Source organism: Temnothorax curvispinosus, unplaced genomic scaffold (assembly GCF_003070985.1).
Source record: "Temnothorax curvispinosus isolate PA1 unplaced genomic scaffold, ASM307098v1 QBEX01011438.1, whole genome shotgun sequence".
In the NCBI taxonomy this organism is placed as follows: domain Eukaryota; kingdom Metazoa; phylum Arthropoda; class Insecta; order Hymenoptera; family Formicidae; genus Temnothorax; species Temnothorax curvispinosus.
The window spans coordinates 123,943-150,047 of NW_020221218.1; the positions used below are offsets into that span (position 1 = coordinate 123,943).

Consider the following 26,105-nt stretch of genomic DNA (forward strand, 5'->3'; position numbering starts at 1 on the left):
AGAGGTACATTTCTTATCGTCGTCTTCGCGAAAGAAGATAAGAAGGGAGAGAGAAGGGATGGGAGCGAGAAACGATGAAAATTAACGAATAAACCGATTGAATGAATTTCCGATGAATTTCTGATCGATTATATTATCAAATGCGCATCTCGCTCGCTTATCTTCTCTCTCGTTTCTTGGATGCAAAACCCCACCATATCGTCGCCATATAATTTTTAGAAGTAATAAAAGAAATATAAAGAAAAGATATTATTTGAATATAACGCTGCGTTGTTATTAAATTTCGATATATACCTCACTATGTATTATTATTTGCATTCCTAGATATAAAAAAATAGTTTCATATGTAACATCTTATGATGAATGAATATCATCTATTCTCCCCTAATAATCTCGATTGTTTAAATTACACGGCATGAAATTATCACAGTATTAAAAAATCTTTTGCACTCTATCTTATTTAAGTAAGACATTACAAATTGCATTTATTGATTTTTACTGGCATGCACATTTCTAAATGAGCTATATTAATATTCGCAATTGCTAACAGATCTTCAAAATATAACATTGTTGCCAATAAAGAAAATTTATAACCTTTCTTTATTCAACGTATCTTATTGTTAGTCAAAAGATAATCACGTATTATTTCAGCAACATCACAATTAGCAAAATAGAATATTTGCTACAGCCGTTTACAGAATACTCAGGTAAGTGCACGTAATAAATGCTTGTTACAAATTTGTCAATGCAACCCATGCACAAGTATCAAAAATCATATAAGCAGCAGAATTATACAAATCTTTCCGGAAAAATTTTGTAAGCCAGAGAGAGAAAGAGAGAAAAAGATAAATAACATAAATCAGTAAACATGTACTTGATAAGCTATTTTATCATAAGATTGTCTAAATATATATTAAAACTTACTGTACAGTTATTATAATATTTGAAAATGATTGGTGTAAAATAAGATATTCTAAAAAAAATATTATATAGACAAACTATGTTAGAATATTAATAACATATTATTGTATTTTCAATATGTACATTGTGTGTTTAGCTTTTTGCACTGTCAAATATATTGATTTCTGGTGTCAGTACACTGATTAAAATTTTAATCTGACTTCAGAAATCAATGTGTTGAAAATAAGTCAATTGAAATTATTTTTCTATAAATAATATTGATATATTTTCATGTAAATTAATTTTAAATATAAAGTCAAAATAAATAGGGCTGTATGTAATAAGTATATATTGTTATCAAAAATTTTCTTATATTTAAATATTGACGTCCAGTACTTTATAAATTAATCAAACTTACTGCACTGATAAAAGATATCTTCTAATTTGTTATATCAAATACTAATATTTTGAGGAATTTAATAATCTCATTAATAAGCTTCTTCAGGTTTCTTCGTTTTCTATTTTTTATTCGATATGTTTCATGAACTTACAAGTATAAATTATTCAAAATTATATGTATTATCCGTTCTAATAAGATTAGTGGAGGATTAATGCAGATATACATTCTCATTTAAATAAGCAATGAATTGATTACGTAATCACAGCATAACGAGCACAACCGGCAACTGGGAAATAAAATTGCATATACTTATCATTCGCTTTCAACAAATTCACATACTTTTGCCGATTAAGATCAACATTTATTAGATTAGATTTATCAAAATAACTCGTGTATTGTAAAACTCTTAAAGAGTCTAATTGTAAATTATGCACACTATTTAATGCGCGTTTCCTGAATAGTTCGTACGTGACATGTATAAATATTTCATTATTATAAATTACGATTATTTATTGTAAGATAAGAGACTTTATCGACATCTTTGAAATGTAAATAAGCTTAAAAAAAAATAGCACGATTGTATCGAACGCCGGAAACTATTACGGCCATCAGCACAGTGTATGGGTGTCTGCTTGCAAGCATGCAGAAATAGAGAATATGGAGCGGCACTCACACCCCTCCCCTCTTTTGTTGTCTGCATCTCCTCCCATTGTTGTCCCGTACTATAATTAATGATCGATGCCACGATAAGGCATAAAAGTCGCTCTGCTGCACGGGAAAAGTACGTACAGATTGCGGTGCATTGTCCGCTACCCTGTATTTACGCAATTTCCGTGCCCTTCAAATAATTGTCTCGTAATAATTGCATTTTCCTAGCAAAAATATACTGCCGTTAGAATATCAATTAAATTTTGTCGTTGATATTACATTCATTTTTCCTGAATGAAACTTTGCTACATGTACATATCAGTCCTGTGCACTAAAATATCCTTCAAGCTTAAATATTGGAAATAAAATATAGTAACATAAATTTAAATTATAATATTTAAAAATTTATTTCTGAAAAATTTATTGTTAATATTTTAATTAAAAATACGTTTGATGTGTCAGTATTGTACTAATAAATATGTAATAATTAAACGCGTACAAGCGACAAAACATGTTTACCACGTCGGAGAAAGCGAGATGTTAATTATTTTTATAAGACTTAATAAAAATATCCGCGTATCTAAAGTGCAGGCATGCTTCTGCTACTCCTGCATTGCCGATCTCTCATGGCATTTAGCCACTTATGATTACGGATCATGACCATAATCATAATCTTGGCTATTAACATAACCATAACCCCAACCTTCGATCTACGACGCGCGTCTTTCAATTTATAATTAACGTTCTTCGATAAATGCCTTCCGCCTTAACTTTCGACCCACAGGCGAAACAACAAACATGGACCGTAAAACGTGCATCGTCCCTAATCATAATTGATTCCACAGTCTCTTAACCGCGTTCACTGCTCTTGCCTATCTATATAATTTGGTAGAGTTTTATGTAAAACAGCGTAATTAAAGGTGTCTTAGGAGTAATTGAGAGAACGAGTTGAGCCGAATAAATATATTTTTTTGTGACTATCGAAAAAATAATTTAAATGCTAAAGATCATAACAGAAAGCTTCAATAGCTTTCTAGCATTTATGTGATAAAACGAAACGTAATTTATATATGTATAGAAAATAGAATAAACTGTTGTTAATATCACACACACACACAACGCAACTTGGTTATTTAATATAATATTCCGACGTAGTAATATACCGGTTAATGTACGGATAATATACCGGTAATGGCTCTTATTTTACGCCAATCATTTTAAATACAAGTCATAATACATTTAAATGATGATGACTAACTTCATCAACCACGACATGTTTACTGATAAAGTACGTTAGCACCTGTCCGTAAATTTTTCCGATCTTCAATCGAACAGGTTGTGGTTAAATATTTTGCACGCGTAAAGTCGACACGATTTATACATTATCATATATATTTATCATAATCGATTCTACGCTCTAGTATCCTTGACAATCCTCAGGGCCTACATTGAGTAATAGGCTCTCTTATCAAGCCCTAAAGATGGGTTTATGATGGCATTACTGACTGCTTCGCCCAATCAAAGTTTATTAGGTGAATATCGATGATACCTCCCTGTAGTGTTATCAGCATTATTGCTACTATTATCGAGAGTTTTCTATTCACTGTCTTTCGCGCAAATCGATTAACCGTATCGAGATTGATTATTAAAATTAGTGAAGAACGCGCCGATAAAGCCTACGGACATCGAAAGTATTACAGATCGAGGTGCCGGAATCTAATTTTAAAACATCTTGCCAAGGATAAAATTTCTAAGCATCCTGAGGTACTTTAATTTTACACTCAACTTTTTTTCTGATATCTATAAAGTTAAAAAAATCTCTTATTATAATTTTATTTTAGTAAAACTTCAGATTTTTCAATTTCTAAATAAATTTTCCATTTTATTGTTCATTCTAATTTATATTTCTTAGTATATAAAAATATTAAAAGTAGTGAATACCTATATATGATATCAAAATTTATATACGGGAGGATATAAAGTTAACATAGCTCTGTTATTTAAGAATTAAACGTCGCTTCTAAGATATTTTATTTTTCTAGCTTATGACAGTCTTTGGGAAGTGCGACATTACACCTGCGGCGGCAAGAAATCTAACGCCGGACTTGCCTCCAGTAAACTCGTTATGTACTCCGATGCACTCTTATCCTACGTAAGGACGAAGCAGTTGCAGCCTCAATGCACATTCGCTGGCTATATATGGTAGCTGATGTGGCACGAAGTCACTGGATCTTTATTCGCCCGATTGAGCTCGCCGCATTATACCAAATATTTTCTTAATCTTTGATCACGTGCCATGAGCGTTAACGCTTATAGAGCAAAAGGTATATATATATTTTCTCTTTTTCAGCAATGATAAAAAAGACATACACAAACATTAAACTTTCTCTTTCCTTTTACTTAAAATTTTAGGACAGATTCTATTTCTATATGTACCTATATATATCTGCTATTGTATATATTATTAAAACTTAGATCTTGCAGAAGAGAAAATTCGTGAGGCTTTTTTAAAGAATCTTTTATATCAGGAAGCATCGGTAACCACATTGGTTGCCCCTAAGATATATAAAGATAGGAAAAATGTAGCCGCACAGCAGCCGATACGATTTAAGACCGTAACACTAGTGCGTGTATTAGCCTGCGTAATTTTAGCACACGCGCCACTCAAACTCTTTTCGCGTTGCGTCACACGTCGGTGTCGGGACGTGGGTGAAGAAGCCTCCGTTTCGTTACATAACGTCCTTCGTCTGCACGACCCTCTTCAAAGTTCTATTCCTATCTATTCAACAGTACAAAGAACACACGCGAATACTATTCGCGTGAATTCGGCTCGGTAAACCCTTTATTCAGTTCTCACGCAAGTATTACCATTATAATGTAAGAATATCATTTGCAGTCCGCGTAGAGAAAGAATTAACGATGCTTTCTTTAACCAAAAAATGTATGCTAAACGACGAAATTTCACATAATTGTTAACCCTTTATTCAGCTTAACTCTTTATACCATTACTCCCGCGAAGTACATATTAAATATTCGTAACTTTTTAAAAATTCCAAATTTTGTTGTATAAATAAAATTCACTTATTCTAGAAGCAATTCTTTTGCATATGTATAAATCTACGAAAAATCAGGAAAAATTATTCCAATGTTCCGGCAAAAATAAGATAATATCCAAACCTATATATTTTCTTTCGCAATATATAGAATTAGTAATAAAGAACTCTAATTTATTCAAAATTCGATTGTAACTCAAATTCGTCAAATTCTGTCGTTTTCCAAACAATTAATTAAAATTGACTAAAATAATCGTCGCTTTCAAGTAATTACTTTCAATAAGCCATCTTTCGCGTGACCAACTCGCATCACTCATAACTTCGCTAATTCTGTCCGTTGCTCTATAGCGAGGCAACGAGAGACCGCAGGCTGAAGTGCGTAACGGCGCACGGCCGTGTAAAAGTGCCGCGCATGATTGAGCAGGATGATAATATGGAGTTATATTGGCAGAAGATAATTTCTTCCCTGCGCAAAGGCGAATACCAGATTATTCATGGACATAGAGGAACCGTTTAATTAAAAACACAGAAAATAGATTAAAACACGAGGCAAACGGGACGCGGTAGGATAGAGGGCAAATCTTGAGGTCCTCGCTCCTTTTGCAATGACGTAGCGGAGGTTGTTGCACGTTGCCTCGACTTATTTTACGTGGTTACGTGCCATCCAGAGCGATCATAATTAATGCGTGATTACGATATGCCCCGAAGGATCGTCTCGCAAAGGATAGATCGGGTTCTGACCTAAAGGGGCCGTCACACCATAAATCATTTTTTGTATATTATAAATAATATTGTTAATTGACAGAGGAATCATTTTGTATTGATAGTCTGTAAAAAATGTTTGTATTAAAAAAGAAATAAACTAAAATTAATTTCTTTAAATTAGATTTCTAATTTTCAAAGTCATCAATGATTGATTTAATAATATCTAGATTTAATTTTCTATTACATTCTGTTTCTAAATTATTAACATTAATTTGTATTCTTTATAAATACAGAATATAAATACAATAAATTACAATATATTGAATTGAATAAATAATATTCTAAAATTTTTCCGCGGGATAAAGGATAGTGACTGCAAAAACAAGGCAATTGCCTTGAAAAATATAATATACATAATATATTGATGATTTTACGTGATCAAAATTTCATAAGTTTTTCTTTATTCTCTTCTCGACTTTATTGGGACTTGAATTTCGTTTTAATTATCCTTTTTTATATCGTTATTAACTCTGGAATATTTTTCTATTTAAATTACTGTTGACCGGAATGCAAAGGGTTAATAAGAGAAAATGCGCTACAATAAATAGTTGTGTGGAATTTCGTCATTTGATCAATATTTCTTCGAACAAACGTTATTAATTCTGATATATACGTGGATTGCGAATAATATTCTTATATCACGACGATAAAACTCGTGTGAGAGCTCCATAAGAAGAGTGGATGAACAGATTCTGTTGGGCTATCGTTGTGCGACTATCAGGATAATATGAAAAAAGAAATTCATAATTACGTACACTATATGTATATCCCTACTGACAGTAATACCGTTCGTGCGGGAATTAAAAAAAAATTTAAGTATTTTTCTGAGTACTTGTGAATAATAAGAAAATTCCTTGAATAATAAGAAAATAATAATGAACGTTTATTATATTTATATCGCATACACTGTTGGAAAATTTTTGTAGTTTTGTTAACATATGCCTGCTATGTTAATTGAAATTAACAAATTTAAAATGTAAAATTAATTATTAAAATAATTTTAAAAATATGTTAAAGTAACACAATTTGAACGTATTTATTAAATGTATTAAAATTTACAGAAAAAGGGTGTTGATCTTATCTTACAATCTTAACTTCAACATAAAAGTTATGTTAATTGTACACATAATTAACTTCAAATTACGATCAGAATTACATTTCCTTTCTGTTGAAATATTTTAACATAATATCGGTGTTACCATTTAACACATCCATATTATGTTAAATTAACACAAAAATTTGAGTGGACCGTTTAGGACATGTGCTTTATGTTATATTTAACACAAATTTTCCAACAGTGTATCGATCAGTATTAATTTTTCAAATAAGACATAATGCCACAATTAATCAAACTTGATCATTGTAAAAAAATATATCTATATAAATTTTACATTAAACACTGTGATAAGCAATCTTCTATTAGTCTAAATACTTTCGGAGGTAATCGTTCGCCTTACATTTCTCGCAATGATGAATATGTATAAATTGTTGGACATAAACACGTGATTAGGTGCATGATATAGTGCGATAGCAAGATATGATTTACCTGTCTAACGAGCGAAATACTTGTTATGATGCCACCGGAATTAATCGCAGATACAATTATCATGATAAATTATGTGTCGGCTTTATTTCGATCGAATTTATTTCTCAGCATTTGTTAAAATTATCAGCATACAATTTGACAAAGAATTATTTCATTCTATTTGTGCGCAGATTGACAATATATATCATTATTAGCGATTCCAATCTCATATAAGCGTCAATTAAATATAAAAAAAAAGTAGAAAGAAAATGATAAAAAGGAAAGTATGTCCATCAAAAGCATGACCATTATTTCGCAATATATATTCTGCAGTAAAATTATTTTTATAATTTAAAATTATACAAATTTATAAAATTTATTAATTTATTACTTGAAATTATCTTCGCCTTGTGTGGCACACTAATTTAAAAAAATTATTTTTTTTTTTAACGAATACTTGTTCAGAAAATAATCGAAGAAAATGTTAAACAGAGATTTTTTTTAAGCATTTATTTTCTCTCGCGTTTGTCTCGGGCGCGACAGTTTCTGATAACAACACTGGCTGCGGAGGTAGGAGAAATTGACGTTTCACGGGCAGACGACGTGGCAGGCAGACGAGGCATGCCGCATGCGCCGGTCGCATGCGTTGAAAATGGCGACGCTAGCGTGCCTCTCGCGACGCGTATCGCCGTACGCGCGGCACTTTCGCGATGTCACGCGCTCGTACACGTCGTGGCGTGCCGACCGCAACCTCGGGAGAATCCAGAAGGGCGTCGGACTGCTGGCCGCCGCTTCCGTCACGTTCCTACTGGCGCAGCATTATTTACGGCCGAAGGTGGTGCACGCCTTGAAAACTCGCAAGGTACGCAGTACAGTCCGGCCCAAGATCTCGCGACTGTCTCGTGGCTCGTGGCAGTCAGTGGCGCGAAGTTGAATGGCGAGTCACGACGCGGTCACGTGGATTTACGCGTCCACGTGCGCGTGAATGGGCAGTGCGTATAGTGATGTTGCACGAGGAACGCGCAGCAGTGCACGCCCGAGTGCACGCCATTCACTGAGTGCTTTTCGGAATCGGCAACGTTTCTTAACCCGGTTACGATATTTCAAAATCTCGCCTTTATATAAGCTACTTTGCAGATATTAAATATTATAAGAATATAGTGTAGCACGCGAGGTATATATATATATATATATAGCACGCGTATTTTTATTTTCACCAAAATGTTTGCGGTTTTTTTCTAAATTATGACAGAAGTAGAAGGTGCTTTAATTATTCCTGTAAAGCAAGATCCTCAGTAAGAATAATTTAATTAGGAGTCTATTTGAAGGAAATGGTTGGTATAAAAATTAATTTTTCACATTGCAGTACGGAAAAATTTTAGCTTGAAATATTTGGTATAAAAATACTTGATGTGTAAAGTAGCAGTATAGAATATTTATGACAATATTTAATGTATAAAATTCAAATACTGTATGGTATCGGTTATAATTTTATAAAAATCAAGGAAGATAACATTACGTAAAATAAATTAACTGTGTGCATAACAAAACAAAAAGTAGGGCAAATAAAAATATTCTTATTTCTCATGTTACCCGGACTACTATTCCTCTGATATCGCTGAATCCGCAGGCGGACGAAGATCGGGAAAGGGCGGGAGAGAGAAAGTAAGGAAGATTCTTCGGCGAGTTTAAAAAGTGAGTTTCGAACGCGTTAAGGGGGGGGAGTTGGGAATGAAGGCGCCCGCGATTGATCTCGTTCGATCTTCGGTCGTGAGACCGAACGTGTAGGTACGCTACGTTAATAATATGGCCTGGAGGAAGCGGATCGGCTTTTGTGTCAAACGATCTTCAAGTGTATCGGCGCCACGCCCTCCGAACGATCACACAGTCGATACGGCTAACCAGTTTGGATCTTCGAACGTCTCTATTACGGCCTGAGAATCTCGGGATTCTTGTGAAAAGTAGTCCGCAGGCGCAAGGGAATGTACCATAAACTATAAAATCACGTTCAGCTGACTTGTCTACGTAGTATCGCGTGTTAATGTTAAAAAGCTGCATTTCGGTATAAAGGATAAAAGTATATTTATCGGAAAATATCTTCCGAGGAATAAATTTTTATTTAAGAATTGATACCTTAATTAAATAATATTTTGGCATTAGAAAGCGATATAGTATATATAATTTCTCTTCTATTTTATCAACGTTACTATGCAATAATATTAAATTAATCATAATATCTATATTTGTAACACTTAAATTATTTTTATGATACAATTAAGCGTGAGTTGATAATTTGCGAAATTAACTAATTAAGTAAAGCTTTAAAAATTTTATTTTTCCGTTTCTTCGAGCGCATTTTCTTTTTACAAAAAATTAATTCTGAAAGTGCGGTACATTACAAAATTCTTAACGTCAAGCGAAAGCTGACGATTGAAAAATCACGGAGCGCTGTTAATATCTCGGAATACACTCACTAACGAGAAACTTCTTAGCTGTCGTACTCGCGAGTTGAACGTTGACATACGTGTTTCATCGATCATGCGACGCTTTCGAGAATGCGGATGCCTTCTAGGGACATTCCTCGCTTTATAAAACGAGGCAGATAAATGGCCGGCGCTTTGCGCCGCAGTTTGCGGCCAAGCTGCATCCGTAAATGCAGATGCACCCGGCCCTTTGCCACGAGACACCCTAATCCGAATGCGATGTACCCTAAGCTGCTTCCTTTCCGCACCTCGCAGCACATGTATCCATTAATTATCGCGCGTGAGAACATGGGAAAGTTGCATTGACCGTTCTTGACAGTCACGCTAAAGTCTCGTATCATTTGTGAAGCGACTTGACCAATTATCTTTTGATATATTTCTGATATAGCTATGAGTATACAAATAAGTACTTTCAGCAAAATATATTTTTTAATAGTTTGATAGATTCAGATACCGTTTTTTTGGAGATGATGTAAAATTTAATAAAATGCGTAAATTTAACTTGTAACAATGGGCTCTATTACTAACGGAAGTTCTTACAATCGTATATTATTTAAAAAGAGGTCTTAATTTGAAAAGTTTCGTGAGACATATTCATTTATTGTATAAGTTTATTTTTTAACGTTTAATATCCTAATACGAAGTTTTCAACTAAAAGTACAGTTATAAAAACTGAAGGTTCTTACGAAAAGATTTATTTATATTTATTTAAATATGTTGAATAATTTTATAATCATTATTAATTGAAAACATGTCCACAACTTTTTTTTGTCAAACTTCTACTATTTTCTTTAGAGATAAAGAACATCTTATGGTACAGAGACGTCTCGTGTTCTCTTATCCTGTGTTCGCGTGTTCGTTCAGACTTTTCCAATCTAATCAGAAAACTATCATAGGCGACATCATCTTGATTCCAGAACACAAGATATATTTTACACATTTTGCTGCAATTGCACGCGCAGCTGACATGCATGTAATCGCGGTACATGCGTCCGGTACAACACGCGTGATACTCTAACGTGCCTCGTCACGTTGCACTGACTTGTGTGTCCAGAAGATATTCTTTGACCACATCGCTGCCAAGAATTCGGCGAGAATAGGGCGACGGCAAGAGTGCCAAAAATGTCATACTATACGTGAAACGGTGCACGTTCGCACATAATTTACGCGGAACATCCTAATTATTTTCCGTGGGCAATTATCTCGAGACACGAGGCCATCAAGATATACGAATAGTGTATACACTGATATCGCGTGAACTCAACAGCACGCGACTAATTTTGCACGTAAATCCGATATAACTTTTACGAATTAAATCTTTCGCGGTAATTAAGAATTGTAAATAAAATAAAGTTACTTGATTGATAAATTTTGTGAATATAAAGTGTATCGACTGAAAGTAGATTGCTTTTCTAAAAATGTAATCAATTTAATTTAGTTATTTAAGAATATTATCTTAATGGAGAGCATTCATTTAATTTATATGTTAGAAATTTTTGTTCTCCCTTTAAATTCAAATTAGAATCTTTGATTGAAAAAGACATAATAGGATTTCATAAAAAAGGAATATTTATATTAAATAAATAATAAGTTTAATTGACCAGGCACTTCGAAAAATTTATATGTTATATAATTACAATAAAATTGATTGCGAGAGTGTATTTATTGCATATCGTAATCTACTAACACGCGATTGCAATCACGTAGAGGTATAATGATGAAGTACATACGTTGGCTACGCTACACCGTATATTCACGAGCCAGTTGATCTTGCAGAAATAAGCTTTGACCATGCTGTCCATCGTTCTGTCGCCTTTATCCAACGTGCGTAGGCTGTTGCAACGTGGAGGGGGCGATTGGTATCAGAAATGTGGATACATCGCGGTATGGATCATTGCATACGTGAAATTCCATACAGAATAAATGCAATTTGGAATAAAAGAAATACTTAATTGAACAACTTATTTAGCAAAACGCGAATTGTCATTTTTATTCATGATACATAATATTTTTCTAAATATTTATTAAGTTACGTTTAATAAAATTAAGCAACTATGTGATACCTATTTTATCCTAAATTATATTAACATTCGTAAATCTAAATAAAAATTAATTGGGATTGGTATCAGATTTACAATTCATGAAATTAATAATTGTATACTGTTAGTTCATGTAACGTATTGCTATTACGTATTATAGCAATGACTTTGTATCTCGAGATAATTGTTCTAACTTATATCGTTAGATAATGCAATTTGCTAATAAAAATATGAAAGTAATATTAATATTAAAATAAAATGCATTTAACGTGGGGCGTTCAATTAAATTAAAATATAGAAACTTAAAAAGCTTCCTTATTGAAACGCATTCCACGATGCGATCTTGGACTAAAGCGAGCCCTCAACATTTTCATCAAATCATCAAGCAATAATATAAATTGTTCAGCGGACAAAAGGGGAGAAATATGTCATCCGATATATTGCGCGTTATTACGAGACGCGGCATAACATTATCATCGCGCATTACGTATGCGGAGGCTTGTTTGACGAGCGGTTTGCGGTAACTAATGGGCTGGGTCCTCGTTCTATCGAGATGCTCCTATCGACAATATCCACGAGTCCTTTTGGACCAAGATTCATTATAAGAAGATTTCTGTATGCAGGACATAGGTACGTGGAGAGATCAGAGTGCATAGCAGAGCTTGTCCAATCAGAAATACCTTTTTTTCTAATAGAAAAAGTTTACACGTTCGAATATCCGTAATTGGATCAACCCTTTTCACGATCGATACACCTTAAGATAATTGTATTTCAATGGAATTACTCATTAGGATATAAATAATATACATTTTGTTCTCGATATCGATTGATAAATTGTCTCAAAATTATCGCTTATTTTTATTTATTAATCTATTAATAATTTAGGGAAAAATAATTTGTATATTTCATTATTTGTTTGAATTTCTGCACTTTAATTTGACATTTTTCTTTTTTAATTATTTATTCAAGAACTATACAATTTAAAATCGTGAACTTTAATTCATATTATATGAAATATAATAAAAAAATAAAAATTTATTATTAAGTACATATAGTCAAATATATCAACTATTAAACTTATTCGATATAATAAAGTTGATATTTTTTATCCTACAAGTGCAAATAAATTTTCAAAATGTTACGCCACTCAAAATAAGCAACTCGTGTGTATATATTCCAAGCAATAAATCTTTTCTTTCATATGCCTAAACAATCATTACATCACGCGAAGAACGTTTTACAAAGCTCTGCACAAGTTACGCGCCATTCTTCATATCAATTACGTTTATGTACGTTTATGCACCCCTCTTTCCCCGTCAACATTTGCAGCAACACCCCGTCGCTCGTGTACCCCGAATAATTTGGATGCGAGAGAGTGATCGATCGATCGCGTACACACCATCGTACGTATTATCGGCGATAAACGATAAATCAGATGCCATGCGGAGTGCGGACTTTTCGACGCCACACGATTAAAGACCCCGAAAGTTGTCAGGACACGCACGTGTGTACACGTGTTGCGTTCAACACGATGCTATTCGATGCCGCTTGTCGATCGTTCGAAGGAAGTCGAACAGGAAGGATAATTAATATTGGAAAACATCCAGTCAGGATATCACTCAGAAAAAAAAATTAATCACTCTCGCAAAATAATTTTCACAGAAGTGCGTTTTTTTTTTTAAGTGAAATACTTTTTTCTGATTCAGTCTTTCTTTAAATAGAATGTTTTTTCTCAGAATTATACTGTAAAAAATCAAATATGTGTGTATATTATATGTATATGTATATACCTATGTATATATTAGGTTTTTAATTATCTTTTATCTATATATATATATGGATTATATATATATATGGATTATATATATATATATATATACATAAATAATATGTAAATATAAACATAATATATTCAATTTTCTCTTACGTTTCTTTAACTAAATCATCTTCACATTGTTAATTCGACTTTCTATGCGATCATCCGCTTTCCAGATGCGGAGATAAATGATTTTTACACTTTTACAAGTCCGTGTTGCGGACAGTCCGGCTAAACATTTCACTACTGTCCTCGAACGTGCACACAATGCGGTACCAAATGATAATCTGGCGATAAGGTATGGGATAAGAATTCCGACGCGGTAGGACACGTGAATGTGGTCTGATTAGCGTGATAGTATCAGTCGCGTGGGTAGACGTCGACGTGGGCGTGAATGGAATCTACGTTCGATCGTTTTTCATGTTTATAATCAATTTGCGCGCATATCGCGTGTCAGGCTACCTGCGGCAGAACGTTAATCAAAGACATTTTCAATTGAGACGCATCTCGACACGTCTGCAAAAGAATATTATCTGCTACCTCGAGCATTGTAGACGCGGTAAATTTTTTTTCGACGAAAGACGCTGAATAAATTAAAACGGTAAAAAAACATGTAACCATCTTTTTGGAATATTAATACAAAAATTGATAATTTCTTTTATGTTTATAGAACATTTCTTTAATTAAATTCTTGCGCCAGAGTATTAATAAATCCATTATTATCGCATTATATTTGATCTAACATCCTGACTTTTATTTATCTTTGCGCTATTTTTTGATTATTCGATTCGACAGACAACTTCGTACTTTGTTATGTTACAGACATTTCAGACGTAGCTCTTTCAACATTTACAGTATCAAGATATAACGTAGGAATCTTTGAACTGTAACGAACTGCAACTAAAACGCTTGTCTGCCCTATAGTAATAATAGTGTCGACCGAAATTTTGGACGCCTGCCATTACGAAAATCTTATGTTGGAGATAATCACATATATAAGCTCGCGAGTGATCACGAACTTCGAGTTTAAAATCGGATATTGAATCGTCCCACTGATAACTGCCGCTTGTGTATGTTTTTCTCTGTAAGTATTATAGACAATTATTTTGACAAATTAGAAAAAAATTAGCATTTTCCTTTAATTTTTACATTTGATTTTGGTATAATGCTTCAGATTTTATAAAATTTTTAAAGAGATAGACGTCTAGCATAAGAATTTAATGAATAGAAAAAATTCATAAAAGTTTAAAGGATTATTCTGTATTAGATTTCTTTTTTTAAAGAATCGAGCATTTTGCACTCTTGCTCATTTCTCTTAATTTTTCATCAATCAATATCCGTCCCTTTGTAATGATCTCCCCAATAAACGTGTAAAACGCACAAATGAGAAATGCTATTGTCTTCCCATGCGGCGAGCTATCTCCTCGCGATACAATCGATAGGTACCTACCGCATCGACGCCCAAGTCTCGTCGTCGAAGGAAGGCACGTTTGAATCGCACGTTTCGGCACGACCCATGTCTCGTCGGCCGTCATCACGGCGATGAGTTAATGCTAATGAACGAGCGCGGCGATTCGTCTAAATTAATTAACGCTTCCTAAACCACCGTGAAATTAGCGCTAGCGCGTGGGACGTGGCGCGTTGGGTGCCCATCATTATTCCGGGCTAATGGACCGATGGCGGAGAGTGTGGGTGGTGTGTTACAGTGTACTCCGTGGGTATCCCGTGGGGTTTCTCACACGCGCATCACGCACATACGCGCGGGGCACCGACGTCTATCACGCGCGGCTTGTATCGCGCCGTAAGTGGACGCATGTGCGAAGGTGGGGCCGCGCCGCGCCGCGCCGGTGCACGTCGCGTGTTACCGTGCTATGCATCAACGACGAAACAATGCCGGTGTAATTGAATATTTTGAGGGGATTATGATTTAAGAACCGCCGCCGGGCCGGCGAGAATCGCGCCTCCTCCTTCTACCCCCTCGTTTACTCCCTTCCCGTTTTCCCGTTTACATATGTATACGACGGTTAACTAAGTGCGCTGCATAGGGAGTAATAAACAACGATTTGGGAATCGTCTCGACTTCGACGAGCCTCGTCCATCATTACGTGATGGTGAGGGTTACCGATTGGGGGGGTAACCATCGATTTTGTAAATTCCGGCGTCAATACTTGTATTATGCAAATTTCCCGTCAACGAGTTTGCTCATGTCAGTAACGAATATGTTATTTAGTCTTTTTTTTCTATTATTACATTGTTAAATTCATAGTTTCAGTCTATACTCAATTTGTGAGAGTCATTTTTTATATATGTATATGGGTCGCGCCATTGCTCTTACTCAATATGTCGTTAATTTAACTAAATCGAAGGAGTTAAAATAATACTGTTTTGTGTTAAAATAATAAATTTCGACACACATGGTAATTAAAAATAACAAAGTGTTATTTAACTCAAGGTATTAATGGTTTAAATTTCATCCTTTAATATATAATATTTAACTGTAGAATTTAATATAAAAAAATGAGGTTTTAACTTCATTATAGAAATCTCTTTCACAGAACTTTCTTTATAGTTATTTAAATGCAGTTTAAAAATTAAGGCCTTATTTTGCCTATGGCGTAATCAATTCTCAATTATTATTTTCAAAAAATCAATTATATATATGCATATACGTTAGAACAAATTCTTTTTATCTTCAAAAGCAGAGAGTTAATGATATGGGAAGAGAATAAATTTTTAAGTCTTATTGTATTCATATTTCGTAACAGACCCGATAATTTGTGAACACACTGCCAGTCGTTTCGGGCATGGGCGGTTAAGATTGGTTCAAAGGTTGAAAGCGACGTAGGCGAAACATGGATATGAGAAAAGCGCCGAATCAGTTATAATGACAGAGCGCTGTGCGATAATTTTAGGGTAGTTCGCACGTAACACGCAACATGACAACGCTCCCGGATGATGGTAACATTTTTCTGCAATCGCAATACAAGATAACGAAACACCTCCCTGTATTTCGGGTCTTCCGATTTTTCATCTGACAATCGAGCCTCGAGCTTCAAGGCAATAAAAATAAATTTGCTTTATAGCATATATGGTACAAGATTTTTATATTTTTCGAACTCTTCTGGTTCAACTAATAATTTATTTTTAAAAAATTGCGCGCAATTTCGTATATTACATATATTTTTTATCCTTACTGACGTGATTAGCTCAAAATAATTTGCAATAAAATAAATTACTAAAATAACTTTAATCTCTTCTTATTTTACTGCTTAATGCTTATATAATTTATCATTTTATCATATTTATAAATTAAGATTTTTTATACATTAAATTTCAATGATATAATGGAAATAACAAGACTAAATTCATCGTTTAATTTTAAGAATTTTTTTTCTGAAAGAGAAATCTCAAAAAAAATATCAATTTTAATATATTAACAAAATACCTAATTACTAAAAACATAAATAATAAATATAATCTTTTAGAGAATTTTGTTTCAGATTTAAATTAAAAAATCTCCCCTTAAAATATATTATTCATATAATTGTGTTTTATACTCGGTTTTATATAATTGTAAATCACTCTGCATTTTGGTAACGCCAATGTATTCGACTGACACGTTAAATTGACATGTTGCTTTTATCAAGGTAGAAAGACAGAACTTTCCCCTGATTATTGGAGAACATGTCTCTCTCCCCGTGACGGGGAACAGGTTTATTTCTCTCAAGAAAACGACCGCCGTAATGTATCGATCTGAGCCACCTCGCATAACCAGAATCGCACATAGCGTGTACAAAGATACGGATCTGACTACACCGAATGCACACACACTAGCGCAGCACGCGGTATGCAACGGCCGGGCATCCCAGAGCATCCTTCCCCCATACGACAAGAGATTCTCTTTCGCGCGCGCGACCACAAATCACGTGACTCACCTTCTTCTTGCGGCATCGCACGAACCCGGCAATCGTTATCGCGTTCGCACGAGATCCGACCGCACCGTTTATCCTCTCGGCGGCGTTCCTCCGTGTCGGGATCTCGAGGCGAGAGAGACGAACGATCAAGCTATCGACACGGATAACGCTGTAACACGATTCCGGAAATAGCGAAAATGGTTCCGATGAACGCAGGATAGACGAGCGGCGGATAATTTCATCGTGTATCGGCGCCAAACTAGGCACAGCAAAACTAGGACAGGTGCATGCGATTTGGGACAGGTGAATGCGAGCAATAAATTAATTATTATTCAGAAAGAGCAAAAATATGAAAAGGAAGGGAAAGATCAGTTAAATAGTGTAACATGCAGACTTTGCCAAATATTTTGCAAACAAGTTTCGATGTACGAAACAAGAGTAGTATTAAAAAGACAACTCACTAAATTGTATGTAGAGAAATATTAATATATTATACGAAATTTTTTAATTCTTCCACAAATTTATATATTTATTCGTTGATTATATCACTGCAATATAAAAAATGGCTAAGTGCCATATAAAAAAAAATGCCTGATCTTTACTTCTTAATTCTATATTTGAATAGGAAAAATGAGCGGGTCGAGTATTATAGAAATTTAGAGTTAAGCATCTACGGCGTTTAATCTATGGTACTCATATTGTGGAAAACCTGACGATCTTCGTTCGAATATCCAATAAAGTAGACTACTACAAGGCCTCTTCGAACATAGAGACGGCCAGGACCGATAATAACCACTACTCTCTTCTTTGAATTGGGAGGATCGATTTTATCGCGGGGCCAAAGTCAAGTCTACGGGCAACCCCTTGAAATGTTTTCGTGACCGATTAACCCGAGCAGGTTCCTTCCTCGCATTAGAATCACTCGGACCACCCAGCCTACATTTACGCGGCTATCAATCTGATTTGAGTATTACGGCCAGCACGAAGCAATATATTGCAACCTTGTCCGCCCGTTAGATCGGCTCCTTCCCCGAATTCTCGCGACCGATATTACGAAAGATACGCGGAAATCGATTCACGTCCGTCAAAAGGCGACCGAGCGCCTTTTATCAGATTTTGACCAACACCAGCACGAATCTCTGTGCGCTCCACATTAAATTCTTCCAATCTTCGGAATAATAATCTTTATTCTTTCGAGCTATCCTTGAGATATTTTCATTCGAGCTACGTACTCTGTACTTTTTGCGAAATCACAAGTTGATGCTAATTGCTGCCGGACTTTGACACGAAGAATTAATGGAGGTTTATCCTTGCACATATGTGTATTTTTTATCAATTACATATATATTTTTGGTTATACATGTTTTCCTAAATATAGTTTGTGCAATTATGCTCTTTGCAAAAAACTAAATGCTTCTATTATATTGCAACAATTTAACACATCTACGCACGTTATCACGATAACAAGCACCGTTTCACCGTTAGCAATGGAATATTTGTGATTTGTAAGAACGATTGAGAATAAAAAATATAATCTTATACCCCTGGTGGGACTCGAACCCACGATCCCCGGTTTAGGAGACCGATGCCTTATCCATTAGGCCACAGGGGCGCTTGTTAAGCGCCTCTAGTATGCAGTTCACGATGATGACGTTTAGACATCGATTTGAATAATAAGTTTAAAATACACAAGACGCTATTTCCAAATATAATAATTACACAGGCACACAAAAAATAAAAAGTGTCTTGGCCGAGACACTACGCTAGTGTATTCCCATGTATTTTGACCCGCTGAATCCGAATCCGAAGTCAGAATTGTCAGATTGGCTCTTAGTTCCGAGCAAACCTCAAAACTCAACGAAACAAACACTTTTTTTTAGGTTTGCTCGGAACTGAGAGCCAATCTGACAATTCTGACTTTGGATTCGGATTCAGCTGGTCAAAATACATGGGAATACACTAGTGTAGTGTCTCGGCCAAGACACTTTTTATTTTTTGTGTGCCTGTGTTATTAATCTTAAATTTATTTAATTTCATTATCGAGCAATCTTGCGTTGTCACATTATTTCCTATACTAATAATTACCCGGATTATGCCCGCTTTAATATTCACTTAGAGATATTCTTTCCACTAAAACATTAACCATTGAGTTAACATATTGAAGAAAATCAGGAGATAGATCATAGAGAACTCTTATTCTGTATCGAGTAATGATAAATATTAAAATAGGTACACTACCCTCCATAAGTTTGGAAACACTCTATAAAATGCAATATACAGAAAATAGTACATAATAGTACATATGTTATCCAACAGGCTTTTAAAATAAAGAATTTCCATTAATTTTTACATTCCTCAAAGTAACCACACCTTTTGCTTTAATGACTGCCTTGCAAATTCTCGGCATACGGTGGATCAACTTTTGGAGTTCAGTCGGGATACGTTTTCATTCTTGCTGGAGAACTTCCCAAAGTTGCACCTGTGACTTGTGATTCGCTGTTCAACAAATTCAACTCCGAGCACTTCGATGTCGCGAAATAATCATCCGACATATTTTCGGCATGTACAAGTGTTGCAAGTGTCCCAGGTGGAAATATATATGATTATTTGAATGTCTTACGATATATTCATACCAAAAATCTGCACAGATCGCTGCCGTGCGACTATTTATCTGTAAATAGTCGCAGTACGGCATCTGTCATAGAGTGTTTCCAAACTTATGGAGGGTAGTGTATAAATATTTCTTGAGAAATTATACACTAAAACACGTGAGAATCGTGCACACAAAGCTTTAAACTCTTAAAGAATTTCTTGTCACTTTGAGAAAATGTCTAAAATTGCATAAAATCAGATTATCTTTAATTATGTACCAACGATCATTTAGTTGCTCCCGATATTTTCTTTTCAATAAGACCAGATTCACCGTTCGCGCAAATTGAAAGTTCTTGTCCTGAAATGTCGCGATTAAGAATTCGGAGCTGCATGTATAAATATCTGTATGCAAATATGCGCGGACAAAACTGCCGTTCCGAGAGCAAAAGTGTAATCTGATTTCAATTTCCTTCGATAATCTTGGCGCCATCCTGGCTTGCTATAAATAAGATGATCCGTAATCATCGTCCGTATTGCATTACACATCGATGACCGGACGTGTGCGTGTGTAATGTGTATTTGGTGGCCAGGTAAATGTGCAGATAAATAATATTCGCGTTTTAACATTCACACACACAGAAAAAAAAGTGTAAAATTAACACTGATATATACTTATATATACGCAAGAATACGTTCTTGGGGAGAATATCAATTAAAAAATAAATAACAATTACTTCAATACTTTTAAAAGTACGGAAAAATAATATTTCATGTTTGAAGATTATAATAATTTTAAGTCCGCAAGATTCTTCCTGATGGGTGATGCAAACGCGCCGAGATACGTTCCCGTGATAATCTTAATTTTACGCATACCTATATACCGCGTGAGAATGCGTTTAAACGTACAAAGTGTGAGTGCACATGCACATACTTCGCGCACGATCGCCGATTTGCTAACCCGAATTATTATCGCCAACGCCCGAATATTAACACTTCAAGCGCCTCGTTATTTAAATTGGACTTCACGAATTTGTATCGTCGCCTGAGAGATTACATATGGATATAATAGCGTTGGGTGGCGAGCGTAAGAAATGATTATAGAAATGGTTTATTACAGAAATAATTTATATTATTTTATAATACACACATGATGCAGTAAAGACAATGTGTAATGTATATACACAAATCTTACCATATGATAATTAGTAGACTTCTAAATTTTAAAAAGAGACAATAAAGGAAGAAAAATATCATATTTTTTTGTATTTATATAATCAATATTCATTTTCAATGCAGAAAAGTATTTCATGTGGAAAAAAATAGCTCATAATTATTATTTTCTTAATTTTCTTAGGTAACTTGCTTTTATTAAAACAGTCGTTTTTTTATTGGACTGTGATACTATTAAATATTATCAGTCATTATTGTTTCATGTTAACGCGTTGATTTTTATAAAATACTTATAAGATACTTTCAGTTTATTGCACGTCACGTATTATACGAATAACATATTAATGTTACAATGGATAAATAAATTCGCTTGGGGTCAAAATTCTCTACTTTATAAATCTACAATATTTTCAAAAATCTTTTCATTATTATCTCATGGTTTTGATAGTCTACCTAGATCATTTTGATCTGGATGCTGCTCTATTATAAAATCACTTCGCTTTATCTCGCGTATCGCCTGACCGCCGTGTAGAACCAGAGAAAAAGCGTAGTGCTTCAAGGTCTACCGCATTTTCTTCTCTCGCATGCTGACGCCTCCGTTTAACACCCATCCACAAAAATCGACAGCCGGCGCCCGTTTCTCGGCGCGAGTCTTGGACGGCGATGCCTATCGCCGTTTGCCCCTTCGCTATCGATTTAAGCCGAGAAACGAGGCGAAACAACTTCGAGGAAATTGTTTCTTCTCTACGCGGCCGCACGTCGCGTGCTTCTTTATTGAAAACTATAAACAGCTGCGGGGAAGAGCGTGGAGGGGGGGGACGAGATGTAAACGGGATATATCTAGGAGGTGAGAACTTGGGGAGAGAGAAAAGAGAGATTCAACGGGGCGCCTCTCTTAATCACCGTGAACGCCCGCTGGACATCGGCGCAAAAGGAAGACTTAGAAGAGAGGTCCGGGAGGACGAAAAGAAGAGTGGCCTGGTCTCTCGCACTTAGCATAATGTTCACCACGCCTGTCATTACCCTCGACACCGCGGACATACCAGCCTAACACCCTGCGTGGTCCCTGCCCGGGTAGACACGCGAGGACGTGTACGGTATACGTTGTTGGCGAGCTTCGCATTATGGCGAGAGCGAACGTGAGGACGCCGTACGTCCGGAATATTAATCGGGCGCGATATAACTTAAATTAACTAAAGCGACCATGTTTTTCCTTTTGCGCCTCGTCCTCGTCGTTGCGTCTTATTTCCGCGCCAGAAGGACGAGCGTCGTCGTCAGGAAAAAATACGTTTGTATGAGGTTTTGAACCACGATAGTCTCGAACGCATCGAGTCGACGTGATACCGGTTAACTGGTTAAGGTGTAATTTTCGAGAAATTAGTTATGTTTGGGTATATACGAGTAAAGAGCGAGAGAAGGTTTAATGAGAGATTGCAAAATGTGCTATCATCTCCGCTCTATTTAATATAATTTAAAGAGAGAAAGAATCTAATTGTGGAAATCAAATGGTAATATGCATTATATATAATATAACTTTCATGTAATATGAACAAATATTTTTATTAAATTTAAATATAAATAAATGTAAAAAAATATTATAGAGAATTGTTAAATTGCAGTAACAATATTCAGTAATAATATGTTATTTAGAAAAGAAAAGTTTCACAGTATAAACAAAGGTAAAAAAATTGCAGTCTTGTAAAATTACAATTAATGTATAAAACGTATAAAATTTTTTTATGGTATAGCGGAGTATTTTGTATCTAATTCGGTGAATCGAAACAACGAATTAAGTGAAAGTCTATAATTGAGGATTCTTTTCTTTAGTGCGGTCTCCCTGAAAATTCTCTTGTAACACTCTTCTTCTCAAGATGTAACAGACATGTAAATGTTCTTGTACCTTTTAAGAAATAGAATTTATTTTGTTACGCTCTTGTACAAATTTGTAGAAGCGAGTAGGCGGTCAAACGATCTTTCTCGAATCTTCTAACGACGTGATTAACCTTAACGATGCTTAATTTCTCATAAATCGTCAGTCTTGTGTATTACATTGTAGTATGAAAGAAAGAAAGAAAGAAAGAATCAATTTACGATCGTGTCGAAACATAAATTTGTCCTCGCGGAAACATCTTCGCCGCATAAATCAATAGTATAAATCCATCGTTTCTACTCTATCGATATCTAAATACCTAGATTTTGCGAGGCTCTAACAATAAGATAAAAAATTTGAAAAGATTAAAAGATTTTTTGGATACAAAAGTAACTTTGTAAGATTGTTTCGTGAAATGAACGGATAACAGACTTTGATGAAGATTAATATCGCGATATTGATAAATTAAGAGTGTAAATATGTTAAAATCTTTGAAAAAGCTAAAAGGCAGAAGAATCTCGTTTGTATGTGATGATAGGTAAGGACCATCTACGATATAATATTTTAACAAGGAACAAACGCGTTCTTATTTAAGAGAAAACTAAGATTTTTGAAGAATTATTTGGAATAGCTTTCTATTTTTTTTATATTAAGTAACTTTGCTCAGTATTTGATTAATTATAACAGTATAAAAAATATTATTTCTCACATGATTAACAATACTTCAGTCTTCAGCATCGTTGTTCCTCTATTACGAGTCATTCTGAAGTAGTTTATCAAGTCATTTGTATTTTTAATTTTACAAGGTGGGATATAATTCACGTGTAAATCGCCGAGCGATTTTTAGACTCTTGTAAGACAGACCACCGCGTGGTTAGCGTAAGAATGGTGCTATTACAAATGCAGGCTATTATAGGTGGATACCTTTTTTATCACAATGAGGTGTGATTTATTTGTAGAGGCAACCTCGCGAAAGGACACCTGATCCGCGCGAAAGAATATCTGGTTACGATGGCGCTTATGGAAATGTACATCGAATGACAAATAGCTTGCCGAGGATCGCGATTTTGCGATGGCCACAAGATATTTACAACTGCTTGTAAAAACCGTTTAAAGAGAAAGAAATCTGAAACCGCGTAAGATATTTGTAGAAGTCCAAGAGAGCAAATATATAAGAAACAAATATAAAAGTTGTAAACGTTATATTGCAAAAAATGTTAAAAAATAGTTTGACACGATATTCGGCCATCCCAAGAGCCATCCTCTTTAGCTTCCTAATAATTAATTAAATTTTTTAATTTTTTGAATTAAAATGTTTAGTTCTATACTATTTCTAAGTCAATATTAGCGAAACTTCAAATTTTATTACTTAAAATTAAGGACCACGTTGTTCCTTATTCTTTTATTAACAGAAATAAATCTAATAATTTCCGCAAGAGGTACTGGAACGTTTCAATTAACATTGAATGTATCTCTTCGTTAGAAATATATCATCCGTCAATTCCTTTTATTTCGCGATATCGAGAAGCTACGGTCGATCTTGAATTGGCGTTTGCACCAACGGGCGGTTGTAGAAGTACGAAGGATATATAAGAACGTAATCATCATTTAAGAGATCATCTTATACGGAAGCTCTCATATATGCTGCTGCAACCAACCAACAATGCGTCATTATTCACGAATAAATAAAAGTGGCAATCTCGTGCGTGCAAGGTAGCGAACGATAATTTAAGTAGGCAAGGAAGGAAGGAGCGAGGTGGCTCCGATGGCTTCTCGGATCCACGACGGCCGATGCGTTCCCGGTGATTTGATGCTTCCTGGGCTGAACGATTCAATCTGGCCGGATGAGGTCGCAGATTCATGTCGTTATGCGAGAGCGTATCGTTTGGCACTTAAGTACAGCTTACGTGGCAATATGTTCGGCATACATAACGATCGTATATACTTAACTAAAGGCGAATTTACGCGGTGCACTTTAAATAATTGTCTCGTATGAATAATCCGAAATTTATTTTAAATAATAGATCGCGTTCTCAAAAAACTTGTGTCTTAGTTGTGCCTAACTTGAACCTTAGTTTCACGCATTCGTTCTTAAATATAACTTTTTCCAACAATAATTTATTAGAGAGTGACTTGCAACATTAAATTTTGTATCCTTGCAGTGACATATAATATTCGTACATAAGTTATTTAAGAGAGAAGAAATAATTTTACCTGAAAGAATATTTAGATTTAAATTGTTTAGATAGATTCGATAAATTATTAATTAAATTATCTCAATATTCTCAGTTTCTAACGAATATGCTTTGTAATCTTCAGTTCCGACAACGTAACATGAGTAATTTTATTTTTATAACAGAGAATAACTTTGCCAAAATTAAAAACACTTCACTTTTTGAACACTTTGAAGAAGCTCATTAATACCAGTCCCGAAACCTCGTAAATTTGCCTGGAGTAAGTAGGACTTGCGGGAAGAGAGGTCCCTAGTGACAAAGTCCCAAGAGCCCAAGATGAAGAGTCAACAAAAAAGGCGGCGGAAATTCAAGAAGCTTCACCGAGGCGGTGTCTCTCTTTCACTTTCCACCCCTGGAGGTATTCTTAATCGTTCATTACAACAAAGCGCGGAGCGTTAACGGCACCCGTGGAGATCACTCGTAATTTAATCTCTCTTTAAATTACAAACAGTGGATGCGCACCAGCGACACACCGTCGCCACACACCGGGATGGCGACTCGAATTGCATCGTCCGAGAAACGAGCAGTCGAGGCTTGTATCTTTCGTATATATACTTTTCACTCGCATTTCACGGTACTTCTATCCGCGAAATTACATGCTATTATTAGCTAACTTTCTGTTGATTTAGCACCGAACGTCTTTTCTTTAATCTTAACTCGATTTAATCTTAATGCATTTTAAAGTATTATTTCTTT

General features: G+C 34.9%; 1 protein-coding gene and 1 non-coding gene across 2 annotated transcripts in view; one reads left to right on the forward strand and one right to left on the reverse strand.

The window, feature by feature from the left end:
- The first annotated feature begins 7,919 nt into the window (after positions 1-7,919).
- LOC112461472 (calcium uptake protein 3, mitochondrial) overlaps positions 7,920-26,105 on the forward strand; it is a 30,595-nt gene continuing 12,409 nt past the window's right edge. The window contains exon 1 of the mRNA XM_025026715.1: positions 7,920-8,153. Coding sequence (XP_024882483.1) covers positions 7,920-8,153 — 234 coding nt within the window. The remainder of the gene's footprint in view (positions 8,154-26,105) is intronic.
- Positions 19,083-19,155, reverse strand: Trnar-ccu. Its single transcript has one exon. It is a non-coding gene; the product is annotated as a tRNA-Arg (tRNA).